Source organism: Zootermopsis nevadensis, unplaced genomic scaffold (genome assembly GCF_977971745.1).
Source record: "Zootermopsis nevadensis isolate Lab colony 2312 unplaced genomic scaffold, Znev_1.0 Znev_ptg000002l, whole genome shotgun sequence".
NCBI classification, from domain to species: Eukaryota; Metazoa; Arthropoda; class Insecta; order Blattodea; family Termopsidae; genus Zootermopsis; species Zootermopsis nevadensis.
This window is the reverse complement of record NW_028259134.1, coordinates 287,461-308,079: the sequence shown is the minus strand read 5'-3', so window position 1 is coordinate 308,079 and position 20,619 is coordinate 287,461. Positions and strand designations below refer to the sequence as shown.

Here is a 20,619-nt window from a genome sequence, read left to right as displayed (position 1 = left end):
CATGTAGCTGCAAAAGAGATAAATGTTCGACATGTGCAACAGGGATGTGATATGTATCACAGTTTCAATTCCAAATTAAACATAAGAAGGCACATTCTTTACAGCGCAACTTCACCTTATCTTTTGTGAATCACTGTGCAATAGGCACTGTCAACTTTCATGACCTCATGAGGTCAAAGGTGAGCACTCTAATCAATAAGTTGCAGGGGGTGGGGAGCTAAATATAAATATTTATATTTAATGTCATCAGTTATTTCAAAAGACAGACAGACAATGTCACAAGTTTAGAAAATTAATCATGAGTGTGGAGGCACCAGACAGCACATTATGAACATACTTTATCACATGCAGAATAATTCATACAACAGATTATTTTTTGAGGATTTATATGATCAAAAAATGGCAGTAGTAGAGAACAGCATACATTAACTTGACAACCTAAGAGGCATGATTTGAGGTTTTCGTGGTGGTTAGTCTGGAGATAGCCGTCTTCTGGGTTGTGAAATGTAGTCTGGTAGAAGTTTACTGATGTTTCAGAGGTCCCTGCTGCCTCAACCATCACCCTGATAATGGAGGCAGCAAGGACCTCTGAAACAATAGTAAACTTCTACCAGACTACATGATACAACCACCCAGAAGACAATCATCTTCAACCTAAGAGGTGTTTCAAGGTAAAACAACAGGCACACTTTGGAAAAAAAAAGAGGGGGGAGAAGAACAAGATATATTGTATATACTATATGCCAAACTATAAGGAGATTGGTGTAGCATTTCTCAACCAGTTTATTCAAGAGTTTCAGTTATTACAGAATACAGGGAAATGTTTCAATCAATGTCAGGAGTTTGCAGTGCACAGTCAAGAACAAACATCAGACATTCCCAGAAATGCACTGATGGTTGAGTTATCCTGGCTGGTAATCCCACAGCAAGAAACATCATGACTGAACTTTTTCATGCTGCATGCCGGCCTGCTCCATCACTACCTTCATTAAGAGTACAAAAATTATAAAATGCTAAAATTTGTGTTTCTACCACTAGATGTCAGATGCATGCAACATGTAATCTGCCAGGTCCTGTCATTTAATTTCAAGTGTGATTTCTATTAAAAAAAGATCAGTCCTAGAATTTATTGTATACTCCACCTATTTTAATGAACAATTTGCAACTCATAAACAATGCAGTGGAATCTTGTACAAACTAACGCATATTTTCTAAGATAGTAACTCATTTTGTCATCATTAGAGAATGCTGGTCCCAAATAAAAACATGTGGCAGTGATCTGAACTGGGAGCTTGCAGCGTTACCTCGTGATCTGTAAAAGGAACAGAACAACAGTTCTGATAAAGCTGACAAAATCAGCTGGAAACAAAGCAAATGTTTTGTAACATTTGTATTGATTCATGACTTATTTCTACAGACTTGGAATCAACGTAACATTTGGTGTTGAAACAGTCATAATGAATGCAAATATGTTGCACATCATTGGGAATCCTTGGATCCCACTGCTGTGCAATAATGGATCTCGAGTTTTAACCATTGTGAAAAACATTAGACAGATAGAAAGACATGGATGGGCCCATGTGTTCCTTGCTCATGTTGGAGTTTGAAGAATGCCAAAAATGTGAAGTATTTCTAGAAAATGGTAATGATGCCTATTCATAGCAGGAAGGAGTAAATCAGGAGTTCTCAACTTTTTCCAGATAAAGGGCCAAATTCACACTTGCCTATCATCTCGTGGAATGCAGGCTTATAAATCAGAACAATTTATTGAAACTTCATGGATATAAATTACAAGTGTTACTTAGTTCTTATTATAAACAGATTAATTTATCACTTGAATGTTCTCTTCAAAATTAGTCATTAGTGAGATACCTCACAATACTTTTACTTGATTAATGTCCCAATGTCGGATTAAATTTCTGTTGTAATTCGCACGCATCCCTCGAAGCGTCTGTCAGTAAGACATCCTAGTTCTTGACTGCAATGGAGTGCCTATTACCAAGTACATTAACAAGACCTTTTCTCTCATACCAGGGATCTATTCTTCATCATACAGGTTAACACTGCAGGTCTTACAAAAATGTACACTGGCTGCACAAAACTCATCAAAGGGCTGTGGGCTGAGAACCCCTGGAGTAGACACACCACAAGAAGAGCAGCGGCAATGGCCACCTCAGACTTGAGACAGCAGCAATGTCCATACATAACACCTTAATTGCACCGACTGTTTCCGAGTTTTCAGCAGAAGTTATAAAACTGCTAGAGATGGAGACAACCATTACTAGCTCAGAGCAGCAACAACAGCAACCATTCTCTAATGAGGGTCTGCCATCTCGGACTAGAAACATCAGAGGTGTCCAAAAATCTACAGAAGGTCCTTGTGGAAAGAATATCACTGATGCACCATACATAAATAACAATTCAAGTTCACTGACTCTTTTCATGTTTTATTTTTTTGTTTTGTCACCCCCCCCCCCAAAAAAAAATAACTGCTGATGGTGAAAACCAAACAGTGTTATCAACAGACTCGCACACTCAACAAAGGGGATTTTGCCATTTTCTGATGTCAATGAATCTGAAATGATTCTCTTTCTGGAAGTAATCATACAAATACATACTTATGAATCAGACTAATGGACTATCGCATCACAACGTAACAATTGTATGTGCCCATTTATAGCAACATTATAAAGAAAGGTAAGTCCTCCAGTATCGCACTTTGGCGATAAGAGCTTGGAGGCTTATGGAAAAATAGGCATGAATTTACAGAAATGTGTGGACAAAAATTACTTCTTGTACTACTACATGAAGGTGCAGTTATGGAAATACCAAAAACCTAATTTTCAAACAACAAAAATTATGCAATCTAATTATAAAGCTATATTAACATTTAAAATGTTCATTCTGTAATTTCTTTAGATAAAAATGCAATTGATTTAATGAATTTTACTTGTAACAATACTTATGTTTCTGTTACTGCTTGCATTACTTTTAAACATCCCACCAGAAAGAGCATTTACAACTAGAACTACTAATTAATTAAAATCCCGTTGCTTGAAGGTTCATGTGCGAAATTAATCTTCTGACTGTCCTTTAGTGCCTTAGCTGTTTGACCCCTTTATAATAAGCACTATGTCTATGTTCCATAACATAATTTTCTTATCTTAATCTGTTGAGTTTTGGTGCCAGATGATACACTGAACTGAGAGTTTAAGTACCTACAACATATTTTATCATAAAACGAGCCTTGAACGTCACATGAGTAGTTCAATTCACATGTCAAAGTCATAATCTCTCTTTTTCCTAAAGTAATCTTCAAAAGAGTGTAAATAAAACCATGCATGGAAGTCTGTACAAGCAATCCTTACACTATAAAGTGGGGGCAAATAATAACAGGCTGGAGCATGATGTGGGAGCAGTGCTCAGAATATTTAAATTTTACTCAATCAAGGGCAAAAATTGCATGAATTTTGAAATGGAATAACTTCCATGCTTTTCGGTGAACTGGAACAAAATTTGGAATGTGAATTCCCTATAGATTCTAGATTATAAATATGCAATTTACATTAACCCAAAAATGTTTTTTGTGTGGTAGACTTCAAGACACAGAGTTACATCAGTATACAGTTTCTCTTCTCGTCATGCTTGCTGCAGACAACACACCAATCTGTTGGCTTAGATTTCTTTCCTGTGATAGGCATTCTTCTAGGAAAACAACATATTGTTTATTCTGAAGGTTTCTGATGAAGGTATAATACAATCTGGATTGTTGGGTTTTTGGACATTGTACATTGTCTGATGTTACAAAATTACACAACATTCTGAGAACCGCATGTCTTCATCCTCAGGTGTGGTGTATGGGAAGGGAAGCAGTGCACTGGTGCCCTGCCCTACGCAAAGATATCCTGGTCATCACCACCCAACAGCATCTTCATTCACAAACTGCTGCCTGATAAATTCCATTTGAGGGGCACAAAGTGGTTAAAATTTGAGACTGCCAACTTGGGACTGTGCAGAACGCTGCAACACCTCCCACTCACGCTGCCGGAAGCGTTGGTGGGTAATACATCTCATCACTACATCTATGAAACTCTCCAGTCTTGCTGCCACTTCAGTTTAGTGTTCACACAAAGACCTAGCATGCTCTTATCGCTGTTCAAATAAGTATTCATAGGCCTCTACAACTGCTGGTAAAATGCTTCCACTTATGAACACGTACCTTGTGCTAGGCCTGCATACATCTTACTTTTTTAACAACTCTCACGATCATGTTCTCCTTGTCAGGTCATTTCACTTCAAGACGCATGATAGCTCTATAATTCTGCAGTCCTGTTCTCTCACTTTCTTGGATATACTCTTCCAGTCTGAGATTATCACAGTGGTGAAGACGCCAATGTCGGTCTTCTGCAATGTAACACCATGTAGACTTGCAGGTAGGCATCAATGTACCAGAGGAACTTAATACTGGAGAAAACGGGATACAATAAAATTGTACAACAGTTACAAATTCAAGGCCAATTATTCAGTTAAAAGTGACATATACAACGTTCTCATTGAATTATGCCCATGGCACCAGTAAGGCTAATTAAAATGTGTTCAAATTCTCTAAAATGTGCCATTAGGAACGTTTGAGAAAATAAATAGGGATCGGAATCGAATGAAAAATATCAGCTCTTTTCTGATGATGTTGATTTATCACCTAAGTAACTAACTAGATGGCTTACGGAACCTGAAGGTTCATCGCCGAATTAACCAAAGCCCTCCACCGGTCCCTGTCCTGGCCCAACAAAATCCAGTTTCCTTCAACTCCTATCTCCCATAGATCCTGCTTGATATTACCCTCCCATCTATGTCTAGGTCTCCCAAGAGATCTCTTTTCCTCACGCATCCAATACCCAGTGCTCACCTCTTGACCCATCAACGCATGCCACATGACCTGCCCATCTCATTTGGTTAACTATGGTATAGCTGGATTCAGCGTTTTTGGTCGCTGAACTTTGTGAATTGGAACCTCAGAGCAAGTAACTTAACAGAAGTTAGCTGGAAGGGATGGCAGCAGGCCACGTACAGTACATTCCAAATAAAATGAAACACCACCATGGTATACAACACACGAAAGTCGATTTCATTACACTACGCATCACTAGAAAATTAACACTGCAGAGAGTATTAGACAATTTTATCTTCTTCACAACTCTTTAGTCCTCTTCCAATTCTTCCAGTCCTGACAGACCTTCACTTTCTGACATATCACTCGATTCATCACTGCCGCCGCTACTATCCACTCCATTACCTTCAATTATAATATGTTCGATGTCTTCGATTATGCCTTCCTGCTCATAATATAATAATTTTTACTGTCCATTTAATTGTGATAATCTCTGGTTTTCTGCCTAGATTTATATATGAGAAGTGCGTTTGAAATAAAGCTTGCTCTTCCTACAGCATGAACAATGACAAGTCTCTCGCCTTTTGATGTTGGCGCCAACAAACCGGAATCACAATCGTCAGTCCAATTCTTCGGTCTGGTATGGCTGCCATGAATATAAGTCTCGTCTTCAAATATGATTGGATGTCCACTGGCTTTGTACTTTCTGAGTGCAGTCAAGTATGATACGCACATAGATCGTATATTGTGCCTTTCAATGAGCACCCCTCTGTTTAACCTGGTCTTCTTCCACCTAAAACCAAGGTCCCTAATAATTCTTCTGAGGCTTGAACAATTTCCTTTAAAATCAGTGCTCTCTTTGAGCTTTACAAGTAATTTAGCAACTGTTGGAACAGTTCCCTCCTGTGCATAGAAATTATGGATGCTGCACCGAACAACACATTTATCAAAGTCTTCTGTTTCGGTTATTCGCCTAGGGACGTCGTGCTTCTTGCCAGGCATTCCAAATGAAGTGCTTTGTTCCTCTTGCTCTTTCAGAATCCTTCTAATTGTCCTTTCAGACACTCCAGTAGCTTCTGACACTCTTTTCTGCACTTTCTGTATTTCTTTAAAGTATACTGGCAAAGTCACTTTATCCTTACTTCTTGCCTCCCTTTTCATAAAATTGCAGGCAATCGTGACAATTTCTCGGCTCTGACTGCGTAATGTTTCAGAACCTAACTTGGAGCAAACAGGTGGCATGTTGTTAACACAGCACAGTCACAAGACAACAATATCAATCTTCCACACTGCTGCACTGACACTGACTGTATTGACTGACTGAAACAAGTGGCAATCTTAATTGCTTACTTTCCTTCTCCTTCCTTCAATGAGTGGTCCGCATACTGGGCTCTCCCAACAAGGTCAGCGGCCAAAAACAGTGAATCCAGCTATAATGAAGCCAACCCTGGGAGCTAAGGTAATCATGGTAACCAAGGGTTAGTTTAGGTTAGGTTAGGCCAGGTTATGAAAGACTGGGGTATATATGGCAAGACAATGTTCGGTAAGACAAGGTCTCACTAGGCTGGGGCAGGTTTGGCTACATATTTAAAATCCAAAATTTGTAACAAATGCACATAGAGACTGTATTCCTGTATTGATTACACCTTTGTAGTCTTATTACTTACAGTAACTTGTACAGCATTAACTGCTTTTTAATTGTCACTTTCAAATCAAGCAACTTGCTTTCACAAATGAGAACTCGGTAAAACAAACATGGTGTAACACTACATATAGTGCAGTGAAAACATCACTCCAATGCTTGAGTAGAATCTTTTGAGTCTCACATATCAACCTTAAAATTCAGCTGACTCTAGATGTGTCATGCATTCTCATACATACTGACCAACATTTCAGAGGCGTTTATTGCTTCCATCATCAGAGCGATGATGATGATGATATGAGGCACTAAAAACGTTTGAAATGTCAGTTTCTACAAGGCTACAAGGCAGTCATCTTTGAGCTGGTTCTAACTGGAGGATGTGCATGTATGAAGGAAAACCTAAAAGTAAAGACAATATTAGCCACCTCAGAAGAGATGTTGGCAGCATTGAAAAAGTGGCACCTAGGTAATTTTCACGATCTTTAGTTTATCGATAATACTATGACTCATTAACATGTCTGCTCAGTGCAATATAGTCTCCATATGTGAATTTCAAGACACACTTGATTTTTCAGGCAGACGGATAGAAAAAAAGCTGTAATGTCAATTAATCCAGTTCATTCTTTAATGAAGGATCACTTTTTTTGAACAATCAACCAGTTATGATACATGATTTTCTGTCACTAACATTTTAACCTTTGAATTCAAAACTTAGATCAAACCATTCTACACATTTACTGGTAGTAAGCTTGTTACTGCCATTTCTAAATCCAAAACTCAACATTACTTACTTGAAACATGGCACATGTTCCCTTATCACACCTGATCTTACCATTTAAATTACGGATCCTCGAAACCAACGACAAGGTCATTTAAAGAAGATTCCAACAGATTAATAGTAGACTGGTAACTTAATATTGTGGGAAAGTGCATTTTTAATACTTGGTAAGTATCTTTCCATGTCAACAAGATTATGTGCCTCTTACCTCATTACGAGCTGCCACTAGCACCAGAACTAGATCTCCTTTCAGAAACCCTTGAGCCCTTCTTGTTCTTCTTGTGGCGTACCTTCTTACTGAAATGTGCTTGTGACCTTGAGCCAGACTTTTCTCTGCTGTGGTGGTGGAACTTGGAATGATGAGAGGTGGATCGAGATCGGGATCTGGCAAGACAACCATACCTGTTACTGAGGGAATGAGTTTAAGTAGCTGAAACAAGGCATGGTATTTTAATATCACTGGAATTAAGTCTAGCATGAGGTCAGTGAAACTCATCTCCTTCCATTAAGACCAAAATACAAGATGCACATGTTCTTTATTAGCCCCCTGATTCAAAATTTCTTGATGTCATCTGGAGTAGGGAGTGAGGCTTTAGTCACATTTTATATAAACAAAAATTTAATCCACAATACACCATCCATTTAATTATAAAACATGTCTGAAATAGGTACGTTTCACAACTGTGTACAGCAATAAGAGTACGCCATTTCCTTCTCACTGCTGTGGCTACAGCCAGACTGGGCTAACAGTTTCATTACTGTAAACTCCACAGACAGCAGCAAGTCCTTAACCCTTTGCGGTCCTATGTCGGACTGAGTCCGCCACGTGGTTTACGAATTTTATACATGATCTGGAGTCAAGCTGAGGCTGGCAAACAGCGTCAGCATTCAAGCCTTTATCTGTGCACTAGTTCTATCCAAGTTTTCCTGGTAAGACTTTGTGACCCTTATAATGGTGTAATAGTGAAAGCAGGCAGGAGAGAAACGTCGTTTTATCGTGACACATGTAAGGAAGCCGGGACTCCACCCCAAGTGTTTTGCCATATATCACACAGTGAAGAAATACCATCGAGTGTGTGTAGCTGTCATATTTACTTAGAAGAGAAATATTTTATATCTGATAAAGTTATAAAACAAATATCCCATTTTCCTAGTAGGAAATTCTATTTTTTAAATTCTTTTTGATGCATAGAGCAATCCGCAACTGATATATGTATATTCATTTGTCTTCTTATCAAGCATTCTTTATGTGTACTGACTTAATCATTCACACTTCACGTTCTGTTTCACTTTTATGGTCTTGAACTTACGAACACAAACAGCAAAAAAAGAAGCACAGCTCTGAGATTATGAAATCCAATGCTTATACATCGTATATCTGCACGCAATAAGATATGTTTAGATGTTGCCAAAGTCACATCTATCGACTTGGTCATCCTTTATTCTCTGCCGAATGACAGCAAGCAGATAGGCACCATTTACTACACATCTCATTAGCGACAGTGGTACAGTCCGTGAAAAATATTCACACAGACAGTATTCAAACAGTAGGAACTGTTATCCTTTCAGAACATATTTTCATCACATTTAGCAAAGTTTCTTCCATTTTATGCAAGTTATAAAAGAAAATCAAACCAGTTCATAATAGTAGTTTATTTTCCTTACCTTAGCGGTATTTAAATTGGACCGCAAAGGGTTAAACCACCTCCACCAAAAAACTGCATGTACAGTCATACATTAAAGCCGACTTTCATTTACACAAATGTATAGAATATCTCACCTGACAGCTTTCAAAAATTAAACCACCAGAGCAAAATCTTGACATACACAGTTTTGTAGGTAGAAGAGAATTCAGATATTGATAACAGAATTTACAAATACATTAGTCACAGTCATATATTTCAATGAAAATCTCAACAAGAAAGAAACCTTGTTGAACAAAGTGTGTTTTTATCTTACCAGTGATGGACGCAAAAATTAAATGAATGTTAGCAGCTAACTTGCCACAAGAACATATGACACGTTCAGTAACTCAGTTATCACAGCAAGCTGTTTCATCTGTCTTCTGCATGTACCACCTACTGACCAGTTAAGCGCACGGAAGCACAGAATGGTGTTAACTGCTAATTGAGACGCTCTGCGTATCAGTTAGCTCATCATGGGGTATAAAGTAGGAAATGACAGATTCAGTAAAAACCAACGTGTGCTGTTAAAAGGAAACACAGCGTTTTTGGAAACAAAATGCATTCATACCTTGAATGAGTCTTTTGCTTCGACTTCCTTGACTTCGAGCGTTCATCTTCCTTCTTATGTCTGAGAGACCGAAAATGTGAATGAGAAGGGGGTGATGCATGACATCTGGAATTTATAAACATAAAGAAATTTTAGAATACTAAATTCAATTACAGTTACCTAATAACATACCTACATCCTTTGAAAATGTGGTGTGAAGTTCACACATCTGGGAACAACATCAACAAATAAGAAAGCAACATGCAAAATCTAAGAGCAGAATAAATTGATACCACACAGTTTGTTTTCCCATCTATCTAAAAATGCATGGAATAAAAATATATATAACCCTGTAATTTTATTGGTTGGTTCTTGTGTGAAACAGTTTCCCAATGCCCAATAAAGAACACAGCTTGCTTGAGAACAGGGTACTTAGGACCTATTTGGACATAAAAAGGATGAAGTGACGAGAGGCTGGAAAAATGTGTATAATGAGGAGCTCTGTAGTTGGTACTCTTCAAAAATATTATTAGCTCAATCAAATAGAAGAGGATGTAAGGAATGGGGAATGTTGCACAAATGGGGAAATGAGAAATGCGTACAAAACTTTTGTAGGAAAGTCTGAAGGGAAGAGACCACTCACAAGACATACATGGATGTGGAGAGAGAACTAAATGGATTTTTGGGAAACAGGGTTTGGGAGAATGAATTGGATTTATCTGGCTTTGGAAAGGGACCAGTGAACACAGTAATGAAGAAACAATATGTGAGGAATTTCTTCACTACTATACGCCATGTAGGCACTTGGGGGTGGGGAGGAAGTATAACTCCTACTCATTCTTAATATCAGCACTAGATGGGGTGAGCGAACAGTGTCACGCCACGGCAGTGCTTTACCCCCAGGAAAGGACCCCAGTACCCCTGGACAGGAGGCTGGCTGGGCCCCAGAACCAGTCTGGACACAGAGGCTAGAGGAAAAAATCTCTGCTCCCATTATGGACCAAACCATGGTCATCCAGTCTGTAGCCAGTAACTATACTGACATTTTAAGCCCTTAGAATTGTCATAACAAATACAAAATGTTTACAGTGAAATACACAACTTAGGCCAGTGGACAAAAAGCTAAGTAACTCAATTTAGATAATACATCAACTCTTGTGCAGTTAATGTCCAGTGTGGTATTTCATAAAGTGTGACCTTTTATGCTTTATAACAAACCATCATGTTATGAATTTATGGTTAATATGAATTAATTTTTTTGCCACTGATGATGACCTCTTGAGGTCAAAACGTGTTTGGCACCAAGTGTCTTTTCAAAGTGCAAACATTTTGATTGCATGCAAGATTTTAAGATGAACCCTCTTACCGCCAAGCTGTTTCATATACATTAACACTCAATGTTCCCCCTAAAAGAAGCAGGAAGTGTTTAGCATCATATATTTCACATACATGCTGGAGCACACACCCACCCACCCAAGCCCACACGTGCTTGCACGCACACACACACTCAACTGGTCATAAAATTTTCTCAACTTTCCTATAAGCAGCACTGAAGTTGCCTGGCACAAAAAATGTTCAATAGCAATTTTAAAAAAAATCAGAACAGAAAAGACATTACAATGTTGATCATGTACTTTTTATGTAAGCCTGATATTTTCTTCTTCTTCTTCTTGTGTCTGTGCTTGTCAGTCACATGACCGTGATTCTGACCCTTCAAACTACTCGTGCTGTGGTCACTGTTACTGCTTGAACTTGCATTCCTTCGCTTCACCCCTTGTGTCAAAGCTTCAACAGAGAAAACACAAACAGGACTTGTACTACAATGTTTTGTAGGCTGGAGTTTCCTATGATAACAGCATTTTAAATAAAAGCTAAGCAAGTGCTTCCAGCAGTGTTCAATGTTTCTGAACATGTTAAACAAAATCTTCCTTCCCAATCCTGCCCAAATTAAGGAACTTCAAGACCCATGGCCAAATGAAAGACCACAACCCTTTTCATACTGACATACATGAATTCAGCATTTCAGCTACCCAGGTCAAGGTACATATACAAAGATTTGTATTTTCCAACACAATCAAATATTGAAAACACTATTATCATATTACAGGCACAAAAAATTATTCAGCAGATCATTAGAGAGTCCAACTATGTCCACTGAACAAAACAATTGAGCAGAAGTGAACTGCATGAAAAGATGTACAAATGCAAAGGAATTACCCTACTTTTAATTTGGCAAATTCTGGCACATTTTGATCAAAAGATAATTTACATGTTAAACAACTGCTGACAAAATCATCAATGTGCTCAATTTATTTTCACCCAAAACACCAGTCTTTTTTTTTGTATGTGAGGGGGGGGGGGGGCACTTACCTTACCTTTGAAAAGACTACTCTGATGAAGTCATTCACAGGAACGGTTAAGGTGTAATTTGTGATATACATAGCTGTGAGAACATCCATTAACATTTTATTAAAGTAGCCACACTGACAACAGATTCTTCAGATACCAAATGCTCTATGTTAGCGTGATATGCTTAAAAAAGATCTTCTATTTCCTTTCATGTGATACAGTCATCGGCATTGGTGGCGTCTCTGCTTCTTGTAAGGACTCTAAATCTTATGCAAACTTCACTATAGGTCAAAATTATTTAACCAACTTGTGCTTAAACTTTATCCAGTATCACATTTAAGGCTTTAATCTGAAACATTTTGCTTAAAAATCTGTGGAAAACAAAGATTCTTGCTAATTCAATAGTGTCTTCTCTCTTTTTCATCCCCATAGTTCAAGAATTTCATCCCCCTACTGCTTGATAATATTTATTTTGAACATTCTTGCAAGGCACTCTGCAGCTGTTACAAATTCAATCACTTTTTAAACAGAAAATGAAGTTGAAAATAAACAGTTTTTTTCTAAAAATTAGACTCTCACTGCTTGGAAAAGACATTTCTCATAAATGTGTTCTTGGTGTATACTCTGTGGTTCAATCAACATCAAACATTTTATAGTTTACTGGGGATATGACAGGACATAAGAGGACAGTACGAAGAAAGTCTTACCTTGTACTCGAGCATACAAGGAAGTTGTCTGAGACTGCGCATTGCCATTGTGTTTTGGATTGAGACGATCTTCCAATTCCTGACTGAAAAAAAATTTTTTACATAAAAACAATATGTGCTACAAATGACATGAAACTGCATATAAATTTTAAGTCAATTACACTATCCTTTATTAGACAATTCCATAGTATTTAATGATTCTATATCAATTCTAAAGGTCATGCAGCATCTAATAATATGATATGATGAATTGTCAAAATTAAAAAAAAATAGAAAAATAAAATCAACGAATATGAGATAGATGGGGCATGCAGCTTGCAGGGAGAGGTGAGAAATGTCTACTTAAGTAGAAAACAAAATGATTCAGGCCACTTCATACACATAGGTATAGATGGGAGGACATTAAAGAAATAAGGTATGAGAAACTGGGTAAATGGGTGACTGGATTCAGCTGGCTCAGAATATGGCCAACTGGTTGTATTCTTTTGAGCAATGTAATGAACAAGATTATTCATTACCATGGAACCTAATTTCAGGTTCCATAAAAGAACCTCTTGACTAGCTGAGTGACTATCAGCTTCTCAAGAAGAATGGTTTCATGCACTTAGTTATAAACAGAACAGGTTAGACACAGTGTAGTTTGACGTACTGACTAACCCAATGTTCAAGATATTTTGAAGGTAAAATATCTTATATAACCTTTGTGTTTCAACATACTTCAAGAGCATAACCATGTTCCAGTACTGGACAGATCTGAAGAAGTTAATTTCTGGACAATCAAGCACAGATGCACAACTACTTAACGTAAAAACTACTGTCTGAGTAATGAAGGCAGATGGTAGCTTCCACCACTTTGTCTACCAGCAGTGATCTACCTCTTCTGGAATCCTCCCACCTATCACCATTGGCCTTCAGAACTCAGTCAACCAGTAAATTCCACTTCTAGGACTAAGACAGATTCTCAACCAACTACACACACAACGAAGTTGTTCAGGCCCACCACTTACTGGTACACAATTCCACGCACTTCATATTTAACCTTTAACATCTGATAATTTTAAAGCAAAAATCAGTAACTGCAAATTAATATCAATGCATGTGGGCATATAGTCAATAAATGAAATAAATAAACTTGAAAACTATACTGAACCTACAGTGTAACAAATGGAATGCTTAGCTTCCTACACTGCTGTCAGAAACAGTGCTAAAAGAAGTCTGGAAAGCTAGATGACATTTAAGAATTCAGAAACTGAACCAATAATGTGTAATGATACAACAGAATTTCCACGTAATTTCTTCCACGTGTAGGAAAAAAGTAAACATAAACTGAAATTTTCTACTCTGAAATAAGTTTCAAAATATAATACTTTGGTAAACAGCATGATACTTTTGAAGACATGACACTACTGACAACATTTCTGAATGCATTTAATCCTTTGACACAATTATCTAAACCTCTAAATCAGGTAACAAGCAGAATAATTTTCATATGTTTTCAGTTTTTTGTAGGAAGAATTAAAACCGTTCATAATATTTGGTCACTGCTATGACAGTTAATAACAGAAAAAAACCCAAGCTCGCTTTACAAATAAAGGGCTATAAACAGAAACATCACGAGATTGAGAAAAAGTATATAAAACTTGCCTCACCTCCCATTACCTATGTGCTGTGGTGAAGATACGTCATAGAGAGACGCTGGAGAAGGAACAGACGATACTTCTCCTTCATCACCACTAACTCTCTGCACTGGTGCACCATCAGGAAGCTGGGGACCTACAAAAGAGACTCTAAATATCTTCAAGAATACAAACTTTCATCATAACACAGAGGGTCAAGATAATAAACTCTACAAAGCAGGATCCTTCTTGAGAAGCTGATAGTTGCTCAGCTAGCAAAGAACCCAAAGTTTCTAAACCATGTTCACAAAAGCCTGCCACTTACCCCTACCACAAACAAGATGGATCCATTCCACAACCTAACACCTCATTCTTGTAAGAGCCACCTTAACGTTGCCCTCCCATATACGCACAGGCTTCCAAAGTGAAATCTCTGATCGAAATTTAGAGATGCCAGCTGATATCAATAAATCAACTCATCATAGAAGGAAATTTGATATTGTCATAAGCTATGAGAGGTATAAAATTTTAAATTATTCAAAAATACTGTGAAGAATGGAACTCAGTCCACTGCATAAAATTTGGGAGGGCTTGATAAGTTACTGGAGAAACAAAATGTACCCATTCTCTTTTGTGTATGTCTTACAGAGGCAACAGACAACAGTGCTACCTGTACATTCATTCTCCAAATTCAGGTATACTGAAAGCCACAGCTGTGTCCGTCATATCACAGCCTGATCATGTGATCTTCAGCTTTGTGATTCTGCTCTTATATGAAGAAACAACACCTAAACACCTTCCCATTTTTCTTCATAGATCAGAATAAGTGCAGGAAGAGTAGAAGTTCTCCAAAATCAAGTGGAAAAGTGCTTTGCTGATGCCATCATTTTGAGGGTATTTTATGGTCCACTAGCATGCTCTTGTGAACACAATAAAAATTTTCAGGTTCTTTAGCATAAAACATCCAGCAGGGATATTCAATGGCAATATGGTGAATGGTAAAACAAAAAAGTACCAACACAGAGATGCAGTAAGGCAACAGCCAGAAGAAAGAAAGAAAATTCACAAGCCAAATACAGGAAACCAGATTGTGCTGGAGACATAAATCAAATGAAATATTTGCTTTGGGTTTATAAATGTTACAGTGCAATACTACTTATCAAAAACTATGGATTCAAACATTGAAAAGTCATCAAATGAATAAAAGCAAACTGGTGGTCTCTTAAATCAGTTTAAGAGTAAATTAGAAATTATTTCCGATGAAAAGAATCAACAACTTGTAATGTGTCACAACAACAGACAGAGATCAATTTTAACAGTTGTGCAAGGGCATTTCATTCTGACATATACGTTTTCTTCTTGTGCCTTTATAAAGTACATCATGCAATAAACCATACATTTCAGGATATGTATAAAACATTCTATGGTTACCTATGATAGGAGGATCAAGGGCTCCCAGTGGATGATCTTTGCGTATCATATTTATAAAGGCAGCAGCTCTTCTCTTTCGCTCCAACTGCAGTTGCTTCTCCCGAGCCGCAGCTGCAATTTTTTCCCGAGCTGCAGCTGCTAACTTATCCTTCACTCGTTCTTCGGCTATAAAAAGAATGCTTTTTAAGGAACAGATTTCAATACGCTGTAACATTTAACAAAACTAAAATACCAAAACTCAGCTTTCAAACAAATAATGTGTGGTAACTACAGCATGGTTTCAAACCTTTAACCCATGACAGAAAGTGACATTGGTGCTACTAATTGCCTTATCACAATTTCCAAAGCATTCATGTGTGTTATCCATCGAATGACAAAATGTCATTTTAACGAATGCCATAGAAACTAAATATTCGGTATGAAAATTTTTTCTGGACCCCACCATTTACTACATTCTTCAGGTAAAAATGTTTTCCTTTAATGAATATCAATGCAAGAAAAACATCAGTTTAACGCAATAAAAATCCACCCCACAACAAAAAAATATAACCAGTATAACAAAGTTTGTAAGCACAAAATAATTAAATAATATGGCGCACACTTTACGAAATCAGCAACTGCATATGAGTGACAGAGACGGGAAAAAAACAGGAAGGAGTAACAAAGGATCACAAAGGTAGGCTCGTTACAGAAAACTACAAAAATGCGCACAGTGGCCGTCACGACATTTCATGGGAGAACCCCCATGAATAGAAACCACAAATAAAAACCATCCCCCATCTCAACCGCAACCCAAGAACACTAGTCAAGCAATGCATTCCACCCTGCTACTGCAGAACAGCATCACTTAAGAAGGGTTTACGTTGGCCGATCGCATGACTTCAGCAGCATGACCAAAACTGAACACTGAAACTGTTTTAACACGATCATTCAGTGAGCGTTTCGACTTAAGTATAAAAGGCGCATTTACATTGGCCAATGAGTCAAATGATGCCGTGCTTCGATGCCATCAATTGGCGAGCACTTTGATTCAACTCAAGTAGAAAGACTCCCCTTTCATTCTATTCGATTGTCGCCACATGACTAAATCACCTGTGTAAACATCCACAATCTAAACTTTCAATTATCCTGCAAATTGTATCTATTACGTTGTTAATTTATAAAAATTGAGTACAGATCCAGCTGCTATGCATAGCATAACAGTGGAAATGAACTTCACAATGACTGGAAGTAACTTAAAAATAGAGACACGCTCAAAACCTGGAAGCTGCACAAATGAGATTCCCCGAGACCATTATTAGGCCTTACAAGATTGGACCACCAGAGAAATCCTGACATTCGCAATAGGTAAAAGTGAGCAACGTAATAGAATATATAAAATTACATCAAAGGAGCTGGTTAGACCACCCAGAAAGAATGGACAGAAGCCGCTTACCCAAACGACAGGCTGCTGAAGACCCAAGAAAAGATGGAAGAGAACAGTAAAATTTTCAGAAAGTTTACTGAGAAATCACTACTAAAACAGGCTGTGCAGAAAAAAATTAGGGACTTTTCTATGGAGTAAACATGGTAAGGCTGTCCGTCCGTCCGTCCGTCCGTCCTCCTCTCCCCCCCATATACCTATCACTCCAATATTTTTAATGTGTTTGAATGTAACAAAACTTCATTATGAATATAATTTCTTAACCTGCACAGTTTCATTATACAGACATTTCACTGTAGTATTAACTGGAGGTTTCTATATTTGTAATTTTCAGTTTAGTTACTTGGAAGAGGAGGCAGTCATTCTTAGTCTGAACACAAACAACAACATCCACATACCCCATTTGGCCTTGTCTGTACTTCCTCTTTTTTCCCTGCTGCTACTGTTTTCATCAACTGTCACAATGCTTCCTGATGATGGTTGTGCTGTAGGCGTACTCTCTGTGAGATCAATTGTCTCAATCTCATTTTTTATTTCCTTCTCTTCTTTAACAGAATTCTCTTCTACCTTTTTCTTTTCCTCAACCTTCACTTTGTCTTTATCTCTCTCCTGACCTTCTTCTTCGTCTGAACTCTCTTCCACTGGCAAGGCACTACGCTTCTCCAACAGCAAAGCTTCGGAATCTTTTGGTTTCTTTATTGAGAAGCATACGGGCGCTGCAAAATAAATCCCAAAACACATACAATCTGAATTGTGATACAGGAATGCCTAATGCAGCACAAGACAACCTGAGGAAAGTACAACAAAGTACTACTCTTCAACAAATGCAGATAACATTTAAAAATTCACAGAAAATTATTATAAAAGTAAAGTATAAAAATGCATGGTACAGAATTGTAATATATAATAACAGCACTTCCTGCTCTATTTGCTGTCAGTCACACTGAACAAAGTAACACTCAGTTGTGGCATGGATCTATTATTTGCAAAAAATTGCATACGTGATGTACAGGTAGCCCTCGATTTACGCTGGGGATGCGTTCCTGAACGAACCGGCATAAATTGAAACTCTTTTATAATGTAAATCAATGGGAAGTCAATGACATGCGTTCCCAGCACCCAAACATGGACGAGTAATATAATGGAATTACATTTAAAGCTCTGAAATAATGTAAATAAAATAAGGGGAATTTAAAAAATATATTTTATACACTTACAATCGGCAATTCGTTGGTCCCCGCGATTGACTGCGAATCTTTCATGTGACTGATGTGTACAGTCATCTCTGCTGTTATGCGACAGTTGCATTCATGTAAGACGCCGACCCATAGAAAATCGCGTAGTAAAAATAGCCTTGGTACCTCCGCAGAGATTAAATTAGTCGGACTTGAGGTTCTCACAGCGGTGAATATGAAGATTTCTGTCTTCTGGGTTATTGCGCTGTGTAGTCTGGTCGATCGACCAGACTACACAGCGCAATAACCCAGAAGACAGAAATCTTCATTAAATTAGTCCTTTGAAAGTTTAAAGCGCCAGGAATTAAATTGCATAAGAGCAAACTCGCATATGCAAAAGTTTGCATTTCACAAACAATTTTTACCGATTCATCGATCTCATTGGAGCAAATTCGCGTTAACAAAACATATGAAATTCCAGAGATGACTGTAAGTATAATTTTTATTCAAGATCAGCAATGTAAGAATTACGATTTAGTATAAGAATTAGTACGAGAAACATTGTAAAACGTTATAAATAATAGTAAAACACATTTTCTTCACTTTTTGACTTGCTGGTTTCAAAATCGGCGATATCCTGGATCGGCACAAATCGAGGGCTACCTGTATACAATTTATTGTGGAAGCACCTGGTGTTTTGTAAATAATAAACTGTACATAATTCAGTATTGTAGTTAATGTAGGATTTAAGTATCTTATTTAAACATTGCAATCTGAAATTGACACAGAACCTGATCCTAAGACTCCATGTTGTGCCACACCAAAGAAAAGGTCTCCCTGAGTCACACAGTCAAACAAAAGTGTGGAAATGACACGAGGAGGAGGAGGAGGAGGAAGACTTAGCGTATAACGCATTATGTAATACCACAATAATATCAGGTGAATGGTTTACCTGGTTTGGGCCTTTGATTACAGTTGTCATGTCTGCTCCCATCACTGCTTTTATCAGAGCTGTCATGGCTGTCTTCACCAGCACCAGCAGTCACATTGATATCCTGACTTGAATCGTCCACTTCCATCCTTGCTGAAGTGCTGCCAACTGAAGCTACAGAAGGGGCAACAGCAGGAACTTCCAATTTCTCATAAATCCCCACTTTATGCTGATAATATAGGAAGAACGGATGATTCACATCAAGGAACGAAAAACGGCTATCACCTGAAAAGAGCCATGCAACTAATGTTCCCAGTAATTCAGTACAGGAAGAAACATAACACCACATACTAATGAGGAATAAACTGAGATCTGTATATAAACACAGCTCAGCATGCAATATTATTCAAAGGCAAAGCTTAAATGCACAAAACAGTTACAGAAAAATTATAACAGCACACAAATAATAAATTATAAATTACACCAAGTTCTTGTTCTGCGTAAGAGTTGAAGTATCAATGTTTCATTTCTTATTTTTCACATTGTCACAGGTATGCATGCTTTCCACTTACCTTTGCTTCTCACAATGGCTTCAAAATCCCTGCCATTCTTGGCAACATAGCTGGCCATTTTGTCTATTATGAGTTGCATGTCTGATGGAGGAAGAGTGAACATTTCAGGAGAATCTGATCTTGAACTGCTATGGCCTCCACTACAAACAGAACCTACTTGTCCCCTGAAATCAGAATTCAGAGTAGTAAATAGATCTTGAAAGAACATAGTAATACTACATGTAACCAATTCTGTTCTAAAATCCAACACTCGGTGCCCTCGTTCCAGAGGGGGTATCTTTGGATTGCATACAGGGCTCTTGTCCACCAAAGCCAATGTATGAGGTATCAAGCTGAGGGCCATATGGCACTACGGTGGTGACGGCAGTGTCGCTACGATCCCTTCAGGGCACCAGGCACCACCCCGTCATAACTGTGCCTTCCACCCGCACTGGGCCCCATGGACGGTGCCTGTTAGTTCCCTGGTCCTCAAGGAACATGGGAAGCTCACGGCAGCAGCCAACCCAGGGAAGCTGAGAAGTAAACTGGAGGGCAGGGACTCACCAGTTGTGAGAAACCTAACCTCACTACAAAAGTCCATCTCCTTGGTTGCCAGCAGTTCTGGCATAACACAACAGGGAGCCGAGAAAACAACTACAAGATCATGTTATATGGAATACAGAGAGGTGCGTGACTGCTAATGGATTAAGTGAACAGGAATGCATAAACCAATTTACATCCATTTCATTTCATTCGTATGTTCGCTAATGTATATATTCCCATAAATAATACTTGATTCAAAGTAAAATCCTACCAACCCATTCACTGCTTGCAACATGATTTAATATGGCAAGCTGCTAAAACCTGTTACGATATTGTAATCTCATTACTTCATC

The 20,619-nt window shown here is 38.0% G+C and overlaps 1 protein-coding gene across 9 annotated transcripts in view; it reads right to left on the bottom strand.

The window, feature by feature from the left end:
- The window catches only part of su(w[a]) (suppressor of white-apricot), a 35,698-nt gene that overhangs the window by 1,572 nt on the left and 13,507 nt on the right, over nt 1–20,619 (bottom strand). Inside the window, exons 7-17 of one of the 9 annotated variants that reach the window (XR_015537431.1) lie at nt 19,745–19,908; nt 19,194–19,457; nt 17,465–17,782; nt 15,644–15,808; nt 14,246–14,369; nt 12,597–12,679; nt 11,175–11,325; nt 9,562–9,666; nt 7,517–7,716; nt 4,220–4,464; nt 766–1,312 (exon numbers count right to left, since the gene is read on the bottom strand). Coding sequence is in view for 8 of the 9 variants with exons in the window: in XM_087357219.1 (XP_087213345.1) it covers nt 7,521–7,716; nt 9,562–9,666; nt 11,175–11,325; nt 12,597–12,679; nt 14,246–14,369; nt 15,644–15,808; nt 17,465–17,782; nt 19,194–19,457; nt 19,745–19,908 (1,570 nt within the window). In the remaining variant the exon portion in view is untranslated. The other 8 variants (XM_087357192.1, XM_087357202.1, XM_087357214.1 and 5 more) reach the window with 8 other exon arrangements.